This window comes from Glandiceps talaboti, chromosome 13 (genome assembly GCF_964340395.1).
Source record: "Glandiceps talaboti chromosome 13, keGlaTala1.1, whole genome shotgun sequence".
Classification (NCBI taxonomy): Eukaryota; Metazoa; Hemichordata; class Enteropneusta; family Spengelidae; genus Glandiceps; species Glandiceps talaboti.
Window position 1 is genome coordinate 15205973 of NC_135561.1, and position 19338 is coordinate 15225310.

The 19338-nt window shown below is 37.8% G+C and overlaps 1 protein-coding gene across 1 annotated transcript; it reads right to left on the bottom strand.

The window, feature by feature from the left end:
* Positions 1-275: 275 nt before the first annotated feature.
* LOC144444321 (sodium-coupled monocarboxylate transporter 1-like) lies at positions 276-4018 on the bottom strand. Its single transcript, XM_078133735.1, has 2 exons — positions 3662-4018; positions 276-329 (listed from the first exon to the last, which is right to left on the bottom strand). Exons 1-2 carry the CDS (start codon positions 4016-4018, stop codon positions 276-278), a joined length of 411 nt encoding a protein of 136 aa, XP_077989861.1.
* Between the last annotated feature and the right edge of the window lie 15320 nt (positions 4019-19338).

Here is a 19338-nt window from a genome sequence, read left to right on the forward strand (position 1 = left end):
TTACAGCAAACTAACAGATTTAAACTGAATGCCTTCCGTAAGGGCAAAGTTTTGAGATTGTACGGTTCCTACAGACAATTTATTGTTGGAATACAACAGAACATATGCAATAAGTTATTTTTTCTCATTGATTGCTATTTGCCCATTGCTATTAGTGGTCTCCTAGCCAACCACAACATGTAATGTGAAGCTTTATAAAACGTTGTAGCATAGCACTCATCGTAGAAAGAGTTTTAAAGGCCAAAAAAAAATTGTTTCTGGTCAGCGCCCATTACTTAAGTACCCCTTCCCGCGTTATTTTTTTCTTCAGTTCCGTAAACCAATTCAGTCTGCAGATGAAAGGGAAAACGCAAAACTAATCATGAACTAGCCCATGACATGCCTAACATACACACTTGCTGTAAAGTACTAAATAAAAAGAACGGTAACTGCAATGATAAGTAGATTAATTGATTGACATTTGTTGAGAATGTAAAAAAAAATAATCGCATCGTCGCACCACTTTAGACAACATTTCCTGACGAGAATATTTTTCCTTTTTAGTGGCCTACAAAAAATATGCCAATAACTTATTAAAACTAAAAGCTACATCAAGAATATTTTCAGGACAAGTGCGCTTAGCTATCGCAAATGTGTGTATCAAATCATATTGAATTTGAAACGTGCATTCTTGAGATATAACCTAATTACCGAAAACATTTAATTATATAAATTGCTCGTTAATAATCATGGGATGTTTACCGAAACCTAATCAGTTCTTGTCACTAACCTACAGAACACATTCAATAAATTTCGTTTGAATTCAACCAGTCGTTTTTTAGAAAATGGTGATAAAGTCGCACCATGTGAGACAACATTTCCTGACCAGACACTATTTTTTTCTTTTTTGTGGCCTACAGAAAATATACCAATAACTTATTAAAACTAAAAGCTACATTAGTAATATTTTCAGGACAGGTGCGCCTTGGTATCGCAAATGTATGTACTAAGTTATAAGGAATTTGAAGAGTGCATATATAGCCTAATTACCGAAAACCATTTATTACGTAAATTGCTCATTAATATTCCCGGTTTTTTTTTTACCAAAACCTAATCAAGTCTTGCCTTTACCCTACGGAATACGTCTTCAAAATTTCGTTTGAATTGAGCGAGCCGTTATGGCGAAAACGATGACAGACAGACACACAGACAGACGGACAGACAGACAGACAGACAGACAGACAGACACACACACACACACACACACACACACACACACACACACACACACACACACAGACTTCCACCCACTAAATACATCTCTTCCTTACGGAAGAAAAAACGATATGTCAGATAATTTGACAAACGCCTATTTTGCACTGGATTGTAAGGATTTTATGTACGTATTTCGGTATGAGTCACATGAAAACTCGTGATTTAGAGGGTCAGTGGTCTGATATGCCTTTACTAGTGTCAGCCATGACAGGTCAAAGTGACCTCTGTCGTATGATTTTTATTTTGTCTTTCTGTCCGAGTTTGGCTCTACCGTGTTAGTCATAAGGAATGATATCATTGGCATACACTTCATTTATAATTATAGTATCAATATCTTTATCTATATGATTTCACATGCCTATTATACGCCAAAGACAATAATATTCAAAAAACCACCTGACTGTATATGCCGGTACATGTTTACAAGTGGTCACCACATGTCAGTCCGGCGGACATGCTCCAAAAAAGAACCGGTATATGGCGGTAAGCCGGTACCGTTTGATATGTTACTGTTAGCGAGACTCATTATATTGTTCGACGCGTGTCAATCGGAGAAATGAATTTGAAGAAAATACCAGATAAATAAAGAGTGACGCTACATTTATATAAAAATGTTTTTTATCACTTGAAAAATTAAACAAGTTTGAACGGATAATCTTCCCTGGAGCAATGATTTTACTTTTATATGCTTATGTACGTTGTTATTAAAAGGTTGGCGTTGCGTTAGAAAGTCCAATGGCTCATCGAGACATAACCCATGCCATAATGCTGTAGCAAAATACACACAGCGTACTATTAGGTAATTCTCCGATCAGTGTAACTTACAGCTAAAATGGTGTAGGCTTGGTGTTTCACTCAATACATGTGACATGACATTTATTATATGCCCTCAGACAACTTCTAATGTAAAAGAAACAATTACATAGGTGCCATGGGGATGTAGAAGTAGTCAAGTTGAAATGTCAGTTAGAAAATAAACAATTGCAGCCATTAAAATCATCAAGGCCATGTGTAATGATTTCATTAGAAGCCCGTTCTTACTAAATGTGAAAGAATAGCAATGCTTATCACTGTTCAATGTGATTGGGCAAAGGATCCTGCTGTGTTTACTGTGTCTCTGTTATTGTTAGTCTAGAGTTGAAATATGTCTAGCTCTGTGTCAAAAACATAGTGTCCCATGAATGAAACACCAAGTCTACATCATTTTAGCTATAACTGAACTGTTTGGACATAACATTTGAACAAATATCACATGAAACGCGGAAAACAAAAAAATGCAAGTCGAAGACATTGTTACTAGCTGATGATCAGGTAAGGCTGTTTGCTCATGAATGTCGTAATTCTAAAAATTAGTGCTCGGTGTTGAGTCGCGCGAAGTGTTGGAACTATATTATAATACAGATTTACTCTAAGAGTACACTTTAAGCCGTGCAGTAAATATGCAGTTGACGTCATAATCCACACTTTCACCTATTTGTCAAAAACACTACGCATTTAAAATGATTAAGTTATCAACTCTTTAATCCCTTCAACGTAATCCGCCAAACGAAAAACAATCAGTCATTTACACTTAGATTTAGTTTCAACTGGCGTAAGTAAAGTAGTGAAAAAAAAAACCCACACAAATTTGTGATTTAAGAAACTTTAGAACAAGGCAGTAAGATAAAGTCACACACAAAGCAATGATTTAAGAACATTTAGGGCGAAAATGTCAATATTTGTAAACCGGCGAAATGCCAGATTTAAATCACAAAGGTAACATATGACAAATATTGTTTGAATATTCATCACGACTTCTTAGTATATACACGAAATCGTTATGTTTTCCACCGTCAAATTATACCAAATCTACACCTCGATTCGCCATATTTCAAGGAAAGGTGTTTCTAGTTATTACGTTTTACGAGTGTTGTCTGAACTTAAATTTCTGCTTTTTGATCTATCTGGTTCCGTCTTTTGTTTGCGCATGACAGTGTCTAGACTCTCTCTGAAACTCGGGGGATTTTTTCACTCTCAAGTTTATTTGAAAAACAAAATTAACCTAATTGTGTTGATTTGTGTGTGTGTGTGTGTGTGTGTGTGTGTGTGTGTGTGTGTGTGTGTGTGTGTGTGTGTGTGTGTGTGTGCGCGCGACCTGAGTGGGTGATGCAAACAGTCTGGTGAACAGTAAGGTTAAATGAGACTACTAGTGACTGGGGGAAATTTTTAAAGTTGACCACATTTTCTTTCATAAAATTTGAAATGACATTAATTTTGAAGATTATATATGAGATAAAAAAAATGTCCCAAAGAACTGGTGCCAATCTAGGCAGTTTCTTCTATTTATATTTTGAAAGTTGAGACGCATTTTCTTCAGCTGCTCGCAAATGACGTTCTATTCATTATGCCTTCAATTATTTGAACTTACCTCATATGCACTTGTAGCTTTCAATTTGTAGAAGATTGGCATATATACTTCGGCACTTAATATCATAACTTCAGTGTAGGCAAGCCCAAAATAGCCAAACATTGACCCGTTGACATAGAAATCAGCCGGTGTACCAAGTATAGTGATGGCAGACATAAAACTTGCCGTTAAAGACATCGCCACAGGTATAGCGTTCATGTTACGGTTGGCAAGCAGAAATTCACCGGAGCTACGCTGCTTTCCCCCGGCGACGGCATGGTAGACGCCGATACTGATAGATATTGTAAGTGTGCAACCAAATACGATGAAGTCGGCGATTGAGAATGACGGTATTTCACCTGGAGCAGGTGTAGACATCGTAACAGATTCGGATTTGGACGTGGGATGAAATCAACCGTTCGGAGACTGAGCGTTATACACCTGTACTCACTCCAGGTAAAAGGGTGTCTCACTAAAACACGTCACTGTTCAGTCCTCGAGTAAATTTACTCTACCCGCGATTTTGACATCATATTTACTTTCTCTAGAGTAAGTATTTCTTGTCATGACGTACACTCGACCTGGATACGGAGTCGAGGTTATCAGTAGACATATCTGTCGCAGGTGCCAACGACTTGTGATACAATGTATTTCACAATACCATGCAGCTTTTCTGTTTGATACAACCACACAGAAACAAACATGAAATTGCATATGCCACACTTTAATAGCAATATAGCAAGATCACATTTTTTGCTACATTTAGTCTAAATGAAATAAACCATTTAAATGTATTGCAACTCCCACTAGTAGAAAAAATAGTACAGTTTACGACATTTTCCGTACTATAGTTCAGATTGAGTTCAATTCTGTACTTTTATGCTGATGAGGTGGACGTTTCTGTACTTTCTCATTAGCGCCTGTCTAATCGGATTATACTCGATCTGAAAAATAGTTCAGATTGCGAGTCGGAAGTGATTTGAATACATTTGCATTTAGTTCAGAATATATTCATGAGTTCACCCCCATAACCGGGCAGTAAACAAATGAATATTCAAATCTATCTCGCCTGCATGTGATTCAAGGCGTGTACACTAATTGTTTGACCCACAGAAAACTAACAGTAACACTATTTAGTTAGTTAGTTGTCTGTGTTTGACCACATGAAGGCGGAGGGGGAGGGTGCAAAATAAAAGGGTTACACACATGTACAGTGTATGATATGATGAGAGCTACATTTAATGTACATGTACATACGAACTGACATGTATACGTACATGTACAACTACGCTAGCATGTAAACGTTAGCAAAAACTCTTACTACTACCTCAGACCACTAAAATACTAGAGTGGTCTGAGCTACTACTACTTGCAAAAAGTATTTACAAGCATTTCCATGTAGGTCAATGAAATATCACCTATGTGGGTTATACTTCAATAGTCGGTCAAACAGCGTAAAGGTCTACATTCTACAATGACAGACATGATTGTTCAACTCGGTGCGATCTAAGATGAATTCACGGTGTATATTTGGTTACGTCGCCTTTGAATTGATGATGACGACTCGTCCGACCTAGACTGTTCTGGTCCAGTTTCAAGTGAAAGACAGAATTATCACGGTGCCATTGATTATACTAACTGTGATGAAACTCGCCCACTCTAGTCTCTATGACTTCATTAGCCCCAAAATGCAAGAACTTAATAATGGTATTGTAAATCGAAGTTCATGCATGCTCTGACTGTCGCCTGTTTTTTGTTTTCTTACATTTTATACAATTTTGAATTGTTAGCTTTGTATTTCCTGCATTAATGTTGAAAACTGGTCTTTTTACTGTGCGTCTTCAATGCGCAGGTAAAATAGTGTGTTAATCTAGCATCGTGAGTACGCGCTCGCTTATGGTTTCGCATACCTTGGACTGCCTGTCATTCAGTATTGTTTTAGCCTATTTATTTCTAAAGAAAAATGGTCTGTAAAGGGACTGCTTTAGTTGTCACAGTGCCTTTGTGGATTTATAAATCGATTTATGACAAGTGAGTCTACCTATTTTTTTCCCGACCCACTCAGTCAAGGAGTGCGATACACCAATCACCGTGTATTTAGCTTTGTATACAGTGTATGGATAATAGCAAGTTTCGGGACTGATCGATGAAACATCATAAATTGTTTGTTAGACTTATTTTTTATTCAATGTAATCTGGGTTGATTGGGAATTTTCAGATATCAGGATTTAAACCTCGGATTTCAACTCAGAAAGGCTATATTTTTTGCCTCAGTCTGAATTATATTAGTAGAACTCTCACCAACGTTCCCAATGTGAAGTGATCTGAAAGTTGGTGAGAGGTCCTCACGTTGGATTGCAGCACTGCATGTTCTTGCCGAGAAGATAAAGAGGTGTAGTAATTATGGTTTAAAACTGACTTTTACAAACGCCAGTCGTGTAGGGTCTATGATTTTTTATGTTGTGGATGAATGCGGCACTTTGATCTGAACCTCAGACCACTATAATGGGAACAGACTAGAATCGCTTTTTGTTTTAGGTGTGAATGGGGCTCTAAACCCATCTTCTCTGTCGTGCATGGTTACCCTTCAAACCTGCTTCAAGCCGAACGTTGTGCAAAACGATACTTCGTGTCTTTACGGGTTTTTTTTGCAATTGTGTTTTAGTGGCCAGAGTCTGAACAAGTGTTCATACAGTACAGCAAAGTCCCACCAACAAAATCCATAGCAATAGATGCAGGAAAACCTCAGTATGGGCGACGGTGAAATCATGGTGTTAATTCTAAAACTTTTGAAAGCAAGAACATATGTTTGTGCAACTTTTGTATTAAAAGCATACCATTCCAACGATTTTGTTCAGAAATGGTGGTAGGACTATAATCCTTCCTACCTCCTTCCTTCCTACCTCCATAGTTCAAAACCGCTGATCGTAACTGCATGGTACAGCGCATCTACATTTATTTCTGAGTTCCGGAGGGCATTATTTGATAAGTACCCCATTCGTCCCTGTATTAGATCTTGTATAGTCATAACATTACAAAGATATGTGATTGTTGTGATCATTTCATTTGCTCATTATGTATTCAAGTGTAGTCAAATTTTCTTAGGTGTATGAGCAACTTTACTTCACCAATAAATTCTACTTTCTCACGAGTATTGTAAAATAACATGGCTATAATATGATACTACACAGCACGTTTTAGACGTATTTGCATAACAATGTCATCTTCAAATTTTCTTGAAGAATTCTTCATCCAGATACTCTAACATACCTGCACACCAAATGTCAGCCCATTCAATCGATTAGTTTTGCGGCTGTCATTCATTTTTACTTTGAATTCTTTTATTTACAAAACAAATGACAGTTTTTGACCCCAAAAATGACCAAAAACAGAAAATTGAAAATATCTTGCTGTCATAAACAAATATGAATAGACTTCTCGATAAAATTCCATTTACTCATTGGGAACATCGAACGTACAATGTCAAAAAGTCGCACTGGCGCAAAGTATCATGGGAAAACTTTCTTTGGCACACCTCACTTAGGAAATATAGCCGCAACAAAAAAGTTAATACTGGGATCATGTCTTTTTAAATTTAGCCTTTACCTTATAGAATAGAAGTATCAAAAGTGTATGCACTAACAAGTATCTGTGGTTTGTGCAAACATGCCAAATCGCTGATGATTGTTAAACAACAAAACTTTGCATACCATTGTCATTAATAATTCTACGTTTTACTTCTGAATCAGTTCTAAACACTTACGATTGAAATGATCGTCAACGATACGCTGATTTGTAGTTGAGGGTAATTAAAAATATTTTACAATGACGATTTCGACCATTAGCCGATGGAGGTGACCCCAACCAAACCTGTCACAAGATGTAAACTTGCACACTTTTTTTGTGTCAATATGTCTGTTCTGGTCAGTCTGTTTTGGGAATTTATGGTACACTCACTGTCGCAGTTTTCAGCCAGGGTCACGTTATTCGACGATTACTATTTGGATAAACACTGCAAAAAAGTAACACCCGTCATTGTTGCTTAGACATTTTCCTAGGGTCTTTTTCAACATGATTTATAGTAAGAAGTAACTTTGTTGATGGTGTAGTCACTGAATTTATAACCCTACATCGATGACTTAGTAATTGAACACGCAAATGAATTATCATGAACACTGATCTACAACCGATCCGACCCTGGGATTCGATCACAATTCATGGCGTCGCTTGCCAGTCTATGTCTATGTCTTGGTCACGCAAACGTGAACACTCTGATATCTGAAACACTTCTTTGCTCCAGATACGCACCTTTTTTTTCATGGAAAATGTCATATAGTTTGAAGTAAGCTGGGAGAAAATATTAATGAGATATTTGTAGATTTAAATAAGAGTGAAATGATAGTCAAGTGATTTTGAACCATCTCCGTGTATTTTGCTTTAGCGAAAACACTGACAACTACTAGTATGTGATCGCCCGGTCGTCAAATTGCAAAGAACAATGAAGAACAGCTGAACACCTTCCTGTGGTCATCTGTTCCTTTCCGTACCGACTCTCAATTGTTTTGCTGCGTTTACTTGTATAACTTTAATAACAATAGTTTTTTAACTAACACCAATGTTCTTCCACTTTCTTTGCTTTCAAAATCAGTCACTTACTGTTGTAGCCAGTCAAAGACAGCCATCCTCAACTGGAAACACACCATGACAACAAAGATATACCAGAAAGTCATGACGTTTTGAATCATATCATTCGGCCCCCAACCCTGTTTTTGACAATTAAAAAATGCTCTACTACCCATCACAGCCAGTATCAATCAAACTTTTTCCATATATTATGTTCCACCCTAACTTAACCCATATGACCGCCCCATTTATAACTCGTATGTCCGGACATGAACATGATTGGCTTTTCGCTGACCAAGGGGTATGAGACCATATGTGGAAGTGGGGATAAGCTTATCAAATATGACCGTAGTTCCATGTAAATTAAAACTTATAGTTATGCTTATAGTCGTTACGTTTTCAGTTTATTGTGGTACCCGCTTGATGCTTTCTCTGAAGATGCCGACGGGATCAGTCTAAAATTCAGTTCTGGTGTATAAACTACAATGTATCACACATGTCATGACTCTCACTATCCAATCCATCGGCTATACACTGGAGAACACAAGGACTATACTGACTGTTTTCTATCCAGCACGAAATAAATTGAGAATACGTGGAACTTATATGTACATGAACAGTAGCTCCGACAACTCTGACAAGTCTCTATATACCCCACCAGGCCTCTTTGCTGGAGTTCGCGGAGCGTGTGTTGTCAGTGCTAATCTCGTCTAGTTCCTATCACCGTGTTCCTAAACAGTATCGTTACCATTTACACCTCCACTCACTAAACTTGGTTTAGTCATAGAAAATAGAGAGGACCCTCTCTATTGTCTATGGTTTAGTTAGATACCAATTGGCATCTGGACTAGAGCTAATCACGAGTCCATCACAACGTGCATGCATCATTTTCGGATGTCCGCATTTTGGACATTGAAGTAAATGATTTTACATTTCTGAGTCTCATTCTGTATTTTTCCACTGTTCTATATGTGGTAGCTACTACTTTTGGCACAATTAAAAAAAAAAGATGTTACGAAGACGAAAAAAAATATAATCGAGATGCACGATAAACATTTTTGGAAAAAAAGTCACATAAATGACTGCAGTATCCATATTTTTAATTGGCATGATTGAAGACTTTAAAAAATGAATGATGATAAAAGTGAGATTTTGCCTCAGTGATGGTTTTTCTATACAAGCGATAACATCACGATACCGGGTACTTCACAAACATTATCTCACTGACTTCAAAACCATAGTGACTAAATCGTTTCGTACAATTAGACGGCATGATGTTTTTTACGTCTCGCACAAGCATATACAATGGTACACTTTACCAAATTGTAATAGACCATGTAAATATTACATTGACCGATGCAGATCTTGCTCGCGCAGGTTGGGTAGATTTATATGCTACGTTATGCCTTAGGCCTAAAAAAATAACTGTTTGGTTTCTGTTACCCGACCCACCTAGTTTTTCACTGCCGACCCTTAACTTTTTTTACGTGTTCTTGAAAAACTAACAAAATCGCAACAATTGTGAAGTCTCACGAGACATAGTGGATGCAGAAACTGACATCAACTTAAAAAGACAATATAAAACTGTTCCTCCAATCTGTAATGGTTGTACATCTAATGGAAAGAAGCCAATAACACAGAGATCATTTGGAAAAAATGGAAAACCAGAATTAGACACTCGCACATGTATAAAAATAAATCTACCTACCCCACCTATTTATTTATTTTGCCTAATCGGAACAACACAATTTTTTTAATAGGCCTATTTCCTAACTCAAGCTTAAATTATTGGACCCTTGTGAACCAAAAATGTGCGAAAATACAACGCCAAAATAGTAACGCTTTGCACGGTTTTCACACTGAGCAATACGATTAGATCATAGACAGTGAAGTTCTCCAGTGTCTCTGGTTAGACCGACAACAATGAAACCGTTAGCGGGATCTCAGAGTCATACTCATTCACATACAATTTTTTATGGCTGTTCACGTTGGTTAGCAACATCTCTGTCTTTGAGTTTGAATGAAATCGCTGCAATTCCCTACAGGAAACTGTTCTATGGAATTACATGCCAGGAGCGCTTTCAATATCATAGAATGTTTTGTTGATCTTTTTTTTTCTTTTTTTCTTTTTTTTTTTTGGGGGGGGTCGACAACTTTTACCAAGACAACCATTATATTAATCATTATAGTAACTACCTAGCATGGCTAATAGCCATACTGAGGTAGAACTGTAGATTGCTAAAATGTTATGGGTTGCTGGTTGTACACAACCTCAGCATATGCCACTTGACTTTCAGGCATTAATAGGTGGCAGAAATAGTCCGCACCAGGGCCGCTCTGTAGTCCGCATAAAAGGGTGACTAAGCCCAGACAATATTGTCCAGACCAGATTTGGAGGTGTGAACGCATTTAAAGCTGACTCGGTTCTAAATCTTGGTGCATATTCATGAGGTCGACACCTAGAAAATGAACCATGTGTACATTTCTTTTGTCTTTTGTTAGTTAATTTATGCGGGTAAACTGTGTCTTCACTAACATTTTCCACTAAAAGTTTCAAAATTGTCTTGTTTTTTGAAGGACTACTATAATAATATTTCACCGCCCTTGCTTTATTGTCATATCAGGAAAGTCAAGAACTTGACAAAAGCTATTCAAAACAAAGTAATCAAAGTTGCAAAACCAAAATGGTGCCGTGGAGAGTTGTGTCTGGTCATGTTCTGATCATGGAAGTATAACCCACGGTCTGATCTAGTAGCAGTATATAAACGACGAATCTACATTACAAACAAACAAACAAACAAACAACACACACACACACACACACACACACACACACACACACACACACGGTGATATTAAAAAGCACGCAAGACAAAGGTTGGTTCACATCCCTCGCATCAGTACCGGTACCCATTCTACTGAGTTATAAATATAAATCACATTCTCAGCTACAACATTGAACTTGTATGATACAAAAATCTTCAGAATGTGCGGGCCATATTTTCACTACCGGCATTGGCAGTCACCATCACTGCCTTTAAAAAAAATTAATACAGATAAATGGAAGCAAAAACAATCCTCTTGACGGTAGTTTAGTAGTCAGTTATGAATTATGTAACGTTAAATAACGCTATTCAAATATTTCCCTCTATGCCTCCCATATACCGATAGTAAATCTTCAAACATCCATACAGACATGCGGACTTTGCTCCCTACTAGATACATCCATGTTTTACGTTACTTTCGTATTGCAAATTTAGCTGATGATGTCATGTCAAAGCCACGTGGTCTAAAAACCTGAATCTCCGTACATACATTTCGATATGAAATTATTTATCCGTGATGTTTAGAATTTTGGTCGGTCAATATAGTTTCAATGACCAAGTGTGACCCCCACTGATGTCTAAAGTACTAATATCAGTACCTGACCGGCCATGGCCATGGCCTTGTTTTTGTTTTTGATTTTCTTCAATATTCAAATCTACGTAATGTCTGGTTTGTTAGGCCATAAATTCCAAGCATATTTACCATGATATCACAAATATAGACCAGTTACAGAAAGTAATAAGTGTCAGCAAAATACTGTAATATCGACACTGTTTCACGGATTTTAGGGACGCTGGTGCTTGGATTATTTTACGGTTGACATTACCTAGCCAGTAATATAAGGAGTAGTACATGGGTATTTTATCCCTGGACTCTGTTTATATCGAAATGGAATAAGCTGAAACAGTTCTTCTTTGAGCAGGAAATATGTTGTGATTATGGATATTATATATATACATGTATATAATTGCCAACACATCGGCAACGAGAGTAATGACATTGACTATACGTAATATGTAAAGATGTAGTGTAAAATTGGAATACGGTCGTCAGGAACTAGCTTAGGGTAGGGGGAGGCTCAGGAGAAAAATTGTTGTCACGGGAAAAAAACGAATTGGGACGTGCGTGAAAATTCGGATTGTCTGAAAGGGGCCCGGAGTCACGTACAAATATTTTGCTCATGAGTTGAACCAAATTTAACTCCAGGAGCAGACGTTTAACAAGCGTATTTTTAAAAGGGTGACTGGCAGAGAATGTGTGTCTCTTGAAGGGTAGACAATATACTCGCGATAGACTATGGGTTTCAGGCCACTGTGTCAGACGTGGTCTTGGAGGAGTCAGTACAATTCCTCCAAGAGTGGTAAGAGGCCAAGCCTGAAATAGACGGGTTTGCAAGTAGAAGTTTACATGCCTTGTCTGTGGTTTACATTGTGCACGCAAAACATCTCACAAAACCGGCCATAACTAAAGCGGCATATCAGTAAATATGAAAAACGTGATCTTGGTAATTTGGATACCAGTTCTGAAAATATTCTCTGGGAAAATAGGTTAAAATGAACATCGAGATAGCTGCCTATTTCCCATTGTTTATAAATCGTCAAGAGGTTAAGCTATCCACTCAGATGAACCACTCTTTGTCACTTTATAATCTGGCATTATACATGGGATAATTTCCAAAATGTACATGTTTTATCGTTTCATTTTGGACTTTATAGAAGTTGATGACTAAAATTACCTTACCCTCGATGAAAGTTATGAATGCGACTAGGTTTTACCATAGACAGGGTGGAGGGTCTATGGTTTTACCTACTAGAATTAGTTGCGACAAGATTGTAAATGCACATGGGCGAGTTTTGCCAGATTGCTTTATTTCAAGTGATTTGAAAATTGTGAATGGCGGACTTGGCCGTGGTCCATCGAATTGTCGAGTACTACCGTGGTGGCACTAGTCGTTCCTCACTGGAACGGCAAGTGCCACCTTCCGGCGATATTTATTGTCTTTGAACCTTTCTCAACAAATAAATCACACATAACTCCCCAAACGCTTCCATTCTAGAAATCCGGTGCCGACCCTAAACCTTTTTAATAAAGAAGAAAAATCAGTAAAATCGAGAAAATTGTGAGTGAAGTCTTGCCAGAAATGGTCATCAACTTAAAAAAGACAATAAAAAAAACGCGGTTCTTCCAATCTGGAATGCAGAGCAGATGTCTTTGAAATAGAATTATTTAGTTTGGTTTAAAATTTAGTTGAAGTGGGCACAAAACTTGATTTGGTTCTGACTGTTCTGAATTTAGGGACACGAAATCGTCTCCCTGATGGCAGGAGTTCAAAGTGTTGGGACATAATGTGGCCTTTGTCATTTACCATTTTCCCAGCTTTGTTTTGTACACGAGATGTAAACATTTCATTCAAATTAGTCTACTTTTCACTCAATACTTTACTAAACACATTTACAATTTTGTTCAAGACACTCTTGTAGCTAGTCCCTAGACTACCAAACCAGCACAAAAAAGAAAATGTTAAACCGACTCAAAACTCCGATAGAATGTCTGTAATACCTTGGCATTTACAAAATTTTAGGCCCCTCAATTGTTGTAGACAGTAACCTCTAGATTTACATTTCTTGTTAATGAAATCTGTGTTGGCCTTAACATTTGATTTATTATCCAAGACTGTTCCTATATATATATATATATATATATATATATATATATATATATATATATATATATATATATATATATATATATATATATATATATATATATATATATATATATATATATATAGTCACCTGTTCAACTTTAACATTGTCAATAAAAAGGTCGGGCACTACTTTAGGGTTCTTCCTAAAGTCGACCTTTCGTCCAAGTAGTTTTCTTTACACCAAGTAACAAACCTATCAACTTCATCGAAATAAGTACGGTCAGAATTTGACAGGTCAACTAATGCAGAGTTATCAGAATATTTGATAAGTGGATTTGTATCGGTACCTGATGAGCAGTCATTTGTGTAAAGTGTAAATAGTTTGTGTGAGAGTATCGTGCTCTGTGAGGCACCCCTAAATGTTGAATGGAAGGCTGAACTTAATTTTTGGTAGCGAACAAACTGGGAAAGGTTGACAAGAAAATCCATTATCCAGAGGATGAGTTTGGGGTTAACGTTTAAATAACTAAGTTTATGAGCCATCATGTTTGGTTGACTTCTGTTAACGACTGATGAAAAATCAATAACCAATAGTCTTACAAATGAACTTGGTTTTTCAAGATGTGTATACGCATCGTGAAGTAATGTGAGAGTTGCATTATCAGTACCTCTATTACTTTAATATGTAAATTGGTGTGGGTCAAGGTGTGAATGTTTTTGTGGGTTTTGACAAAGTAAAATACGCTCGAAGCATTTCATCACAATGGAAGTCAGTGCTACAGGACGATGCCTTGGAAGTTTTTAGGGACCGGACAGATGGTAGATGTTTTCCAAATGGTTGATATCGTATGATCATTGTACGACCAATTGAACAATCTACTGGAAACACTAGCTAACTGCGATGCATAGACATTCAGTAACCTACCACATATGTTATCAGGACCCATAGCTTTCCTTATATTTAGTTTCTTAAAAATAGACAACTCGTTTATCACTGATTTCAAATTAACTCTTCTTTTCTTCTTATTTACTCTCAAGATCTAACCCGATGTTATCTATTTCCTTTCCAAAATCGTGAATATCAAAGCGACAGTACATTACAACTTCGCCTCGCCACCACCCTGTGTTGCTTGGCAAGGTGGTAAATAAAACAAGTTTGCCTTTTGGATTATATTAACTGGGATTGTCGACACTGAATAATCCGGTCAATCATGGCACTGCGCTCATTGTATGTCACGGCGTACAAGTATAAACGACGTTCATACTTCCATGACCATAGTTTCTGCGACCTGTCATTTGTTTGACCATAGACACTCCACCTTTGTGGAGGGTCCATGGTTTGATGGGATGCGTTAATTCTGGCAAACTTGTTTGGCAAATCGATCTGACGCAAAATAGCTTGTGACCGTGGCATGCATAGCTTGGGTCAAAATCTATAACACCATTAAAGTATAAATAATGTTTAAACTTCCACGATAACACATACCTTTGAGAAATTATACTGACAGTATAATTACTCCAAGCACAGACTATTCTCGTGTCAAACCCCGACACGAACTTGTTTTTCCTTGAAGAGTATATCTCGTGAGACCTATGGAAATTATCAAAATCTATATTGTAGTTGAAAAGAGCAAGAATGAAAAGAGGGGAAATTTAAGGGACATCATTTCTATATACACGTGTATTGTGCAAAGAACCCGATATCTTTGACCGCGTTGCCGTCAACCGAGCAATGGTAATATATATATATATATATATATATATATATATATATATATATATATATATATATATATATATATATATATATATATATATATATATATATGTTGAGGGTAGAAGAAAATCAAGTCGGGTTTTTCGTCTCTACAAGCCTGTTTCGTGAGTAAATCACTCGTCAGGAGATGTTGATGTACAGAAGCTCGTCAGCTCAAGCGAGTAAAGCAATGATTGCGGTCATGAGTCAACTTGCAAAACTTGGGGACCTCCTAGTCAAAACTAAATTTAAAAGTTTTTGACTGTAAACTATTACCGATATTAAATTATACAGTGGAGATTTTGGGTTTTAATAGGTCTACTGAAACTGAACATGTTCAAAGTAAATTTCAGTGTTATATTTTGAGTCGTATATAAACATATATGTAGTCTTTGAGTATGGGGGCTACAAAAATGCTTGACAAGTGTTCATTACGGGAAGTAGGCTGAAATGTTTTGAGATTGCTGAACGAGAGCTGCAAAACTTTAACCTCAGACCACTTCTCCTCAGCCCTGGTTCAAGTTCTTAGGTCATAGTGGTGTAAACTACATCTCAGACCACAATGTAGTGTCCTGAGACTACATGTACATGTAGGCCCTACCTACTGGTATATTATGTAACTGCACTTGACGCCAGTGTGATTTCTAACTAAACTGTGTTATCACACGGCTACACTCCGTCCACCAATCAGGGTACAGGATTGCCGTAGATTATAAGCCATAACCCACTCTTCACTAGTGCCACCTGACAGACTTGGAATACATGCAAATTCTATTGTTATCGCCGTGGTGATAAGTAAGATAATGAACTCGTTTGGTTGATTATGCGTCAAACACTCGGGGCTACGCCCCCTCGTGTTATAACGCATAATCAACCAAACTCGTTCATTATCTATCACTTATTGAAAGAACCGATGTGACGTCATCTGTTTTCTTTGTACCTGACACAATCCTAGCTGCTGTATTTTGGGCATGTTCAAGAGGGACAATGTTTTTAGCTGGCAGCCCATACAGAAGGGCCATTCAGTAGTCAGGTATCGATGATATAAGTGCATGACCAAGGTTCTGACAAACTCCGTTTGTAAGATACTGGCGTATGCGACCATAGACAGTGGAGGGGCCCCCTCCACTGTCAATGATGCGACCTATTGTTCGGGGGTGAAAAAGAACTGATCTACATGTCAACGAGATGTGCTTCTTGAGGTTATAACGGTCATCAATTGTTACACAAATGGTACATGCTGAATCCACTAACTGCACAGAAGACGATCCCATGTTGATGTGGTTCATGAGACGAGGAAGCCTGTTGAACTGAGACGTGATAAGGAGGACCTCGGTTTTGCCATCATTAAACTAGCTTATTTTGGGTCGTTTAATATCATGTGCAACAGTTTCCATCTTAGTTACTGTAGTTGACGTATGTGATTGGGGAAATATATTGGTAAATCTGGTTGTCGTCTGCATGTTGTTGCATATTGAGATTTTGATGTCGGATTAGCTTTCCAAGTGGTGATGTGTATAGACAGCATACGCGTGTAAGAGTGGACCAAGCACAGGGTTTTGTGACACTCCACACTGCAAATGTTTGGTTTCTGATATGCCTTGTACAGAAATGGACTGTTGTATATCTTTGAGGTATAAAGACTCTAGTCGAATGCCTGTAATACCGAGCTCGGAATAAACTTGAAATTATGCTGGAGTCAGAATTTACGGGGGGGGGCATGAACAAAATTGAGGTTCAAAGGGAGGGGGGCATGACAATTGTGATGGTCTGAAAGGGCCCCCGAATATTCTGCTCATGATTTGAACCAAAATTAAACCTCAGGAGCAGTTGTTTACCAAGTAAATTTACATTTTTATAAGTGTATGCCTCTCTCTCTCCCAATGGCCAAACGAATGTGTGTGTCTGCCAAAATATCTATGTATTAGTTAAAGCGTAGGTAATACAGTTGTAAAATAATTTAATGAGAGTACAATTTGGGTATTGAAGACAATTTTCAAGTACTTTATGGCTTCCAATAATGTGTATGGTTTGAAATATTATGCCGCTAAATGGCCTCCTACATGTCCTTATTTTTCAAACAATTGCCTACTGTGGGAGGGGGACACACCCTCCCCACTAGTTATCGAAGGGGGGTGCCGTTTCTGTCAAGACATAGGATTCAAAAAGAAAACTCTGCTGGTTAAGTTTTTCCAAGTACAGGTTACAGCCCAATGAGCCCACATCCATTTGTAAAGAAATCTCTATGTCTGATATGTATGGACACTGAAGTTGATTTCCACTGTTAGCTTACAGTGTGTCATATAGTGTACCATACTGTACTTCTCTGACGTGTATGGGGAGGGGGTAATGTATAATTGCATATTAAAATATGTGCAGCCGGGGGGGGGTATGGACGTCGCCATCTTTCAAGCGCTAAATTACCTGTTAATCGAGATTTGTTTCAAAACATTAGCATGGTTGATAATATATGTGAAAGGGGTAAACTAAGAATGGTTTCTGGGATCGCCTAAGTCAACACGACATATATTGTGGATGGTCTGAGATATTCGATTACGATTCACATCGTCCGATTTCCAATCGTCCCAATATCCATATTAACATTCTTTATCGTTTCAAAATCACAAAAATGCATATGTCGTGGTGGGGTGAGTACCGACTCTAGTTTGGTCTCCTCTCTCTCTCTCTCTCTCTCTCTCTCTCTCTCTCTCTCTCTCTCTCTCTCTCTCTCTCTCTCTCTCTCTCCCCCTCTCTCTCGTCTCCGTATCGAAACTTATTCAGTCATAAAATCATCAGGTTTCTGACAATTTCCAATACCTGTTACAAGAAAGACTGCAGTACAAGAATATTTGGTTAGCTACATGTATTACATCTGATGCCTTATACGTGACACGCACGATAATTGTCCAGTTTGCATCAGAGGGTGTGCCTCGCCTTCTGTACATGTGCCGTACGTCTGGCTTGTCTGTCAGTGTCACATTTTGCTTCCCCTCTTCAGTTTTCTCAGATGTTTTAAGAATTTAAACATAGTCAGTGTCTGATCGACAAAAATTCTTTCCACTGAAGTTTAGAAAACATTTAGTGCAACTCTACGTAAACGTCATGTTGATGCATCAAACATCATCATGAGACGTCACATTGACCTCACACTTCGCTTCGCGCTTCCTTCAACGTCCGGTCGTTATGAAACTAGTTCGAAGGCTTTCGCTAGCGATAGCGTGGCCAGTCTTGTTTTACTGCGTACTCGTCTAATGTTTTCCAAATAATTATGAATTAATTTATCTTTTTGTTTACACTTTGGGTATTTTACTTGCTATTAGAACTCCCGGGCAACTCATATTTAATTTTCCAACCTTAGAATTTGTTCAATGATCGTCAGGTTTGATATATGTAGTCTGAGTATGGGAGCTACAAAAATGCTTGACAAGTGTTCATTACGGGAAGTAGGCTGAAATGTTTTGAGATTGCTGAACGAGAGCTGCAAAACTTTAACTTTCCTAAGCCGGTCCCACAACTGTTATACTTATAAGTTATAGCTGGGCGTTGTGACCGGTAACCGGCTATTATCTACATCACTGCCTACTAGGTACGTCAAAAACACACCGTTCGCACATGTGAGCCTGATTTTAGGCAAAATATCGGGCTATTAGAGTGCATACAGGCCCTTTTGTTCGCTTGTATTGTTTGCATTTGGTATTTGGCATTTAGCACGTTGTTTATTTGCACCATTCACAGTGTCTTATCATGCTTTGTGTAACTTGTAAGCCTAATCGACAACTGGGCCAACGGTTTTTACTAGACAAATTTGAAACAAATTTTGCGTCAGTTTGATGGTAAACCTGCTAT

Bases quoted from the DNA above. Each gene is read 5' to 3' on its own strand.
- LOC144444321 (XM_078133735.1), bottom strand. From the start codon at position 4,018: ATGTCTACACCTGCTCCAGGTGAAATACCGTCATTCTCAATCGCCGAC. The intron at 330-3,661 runs GTAAGTTCAAAT...TTTCATCTGCAG, and splicing joins AAGCTACAAGTGCATATGAG to ACTGAATTGGTTTACGGAAC.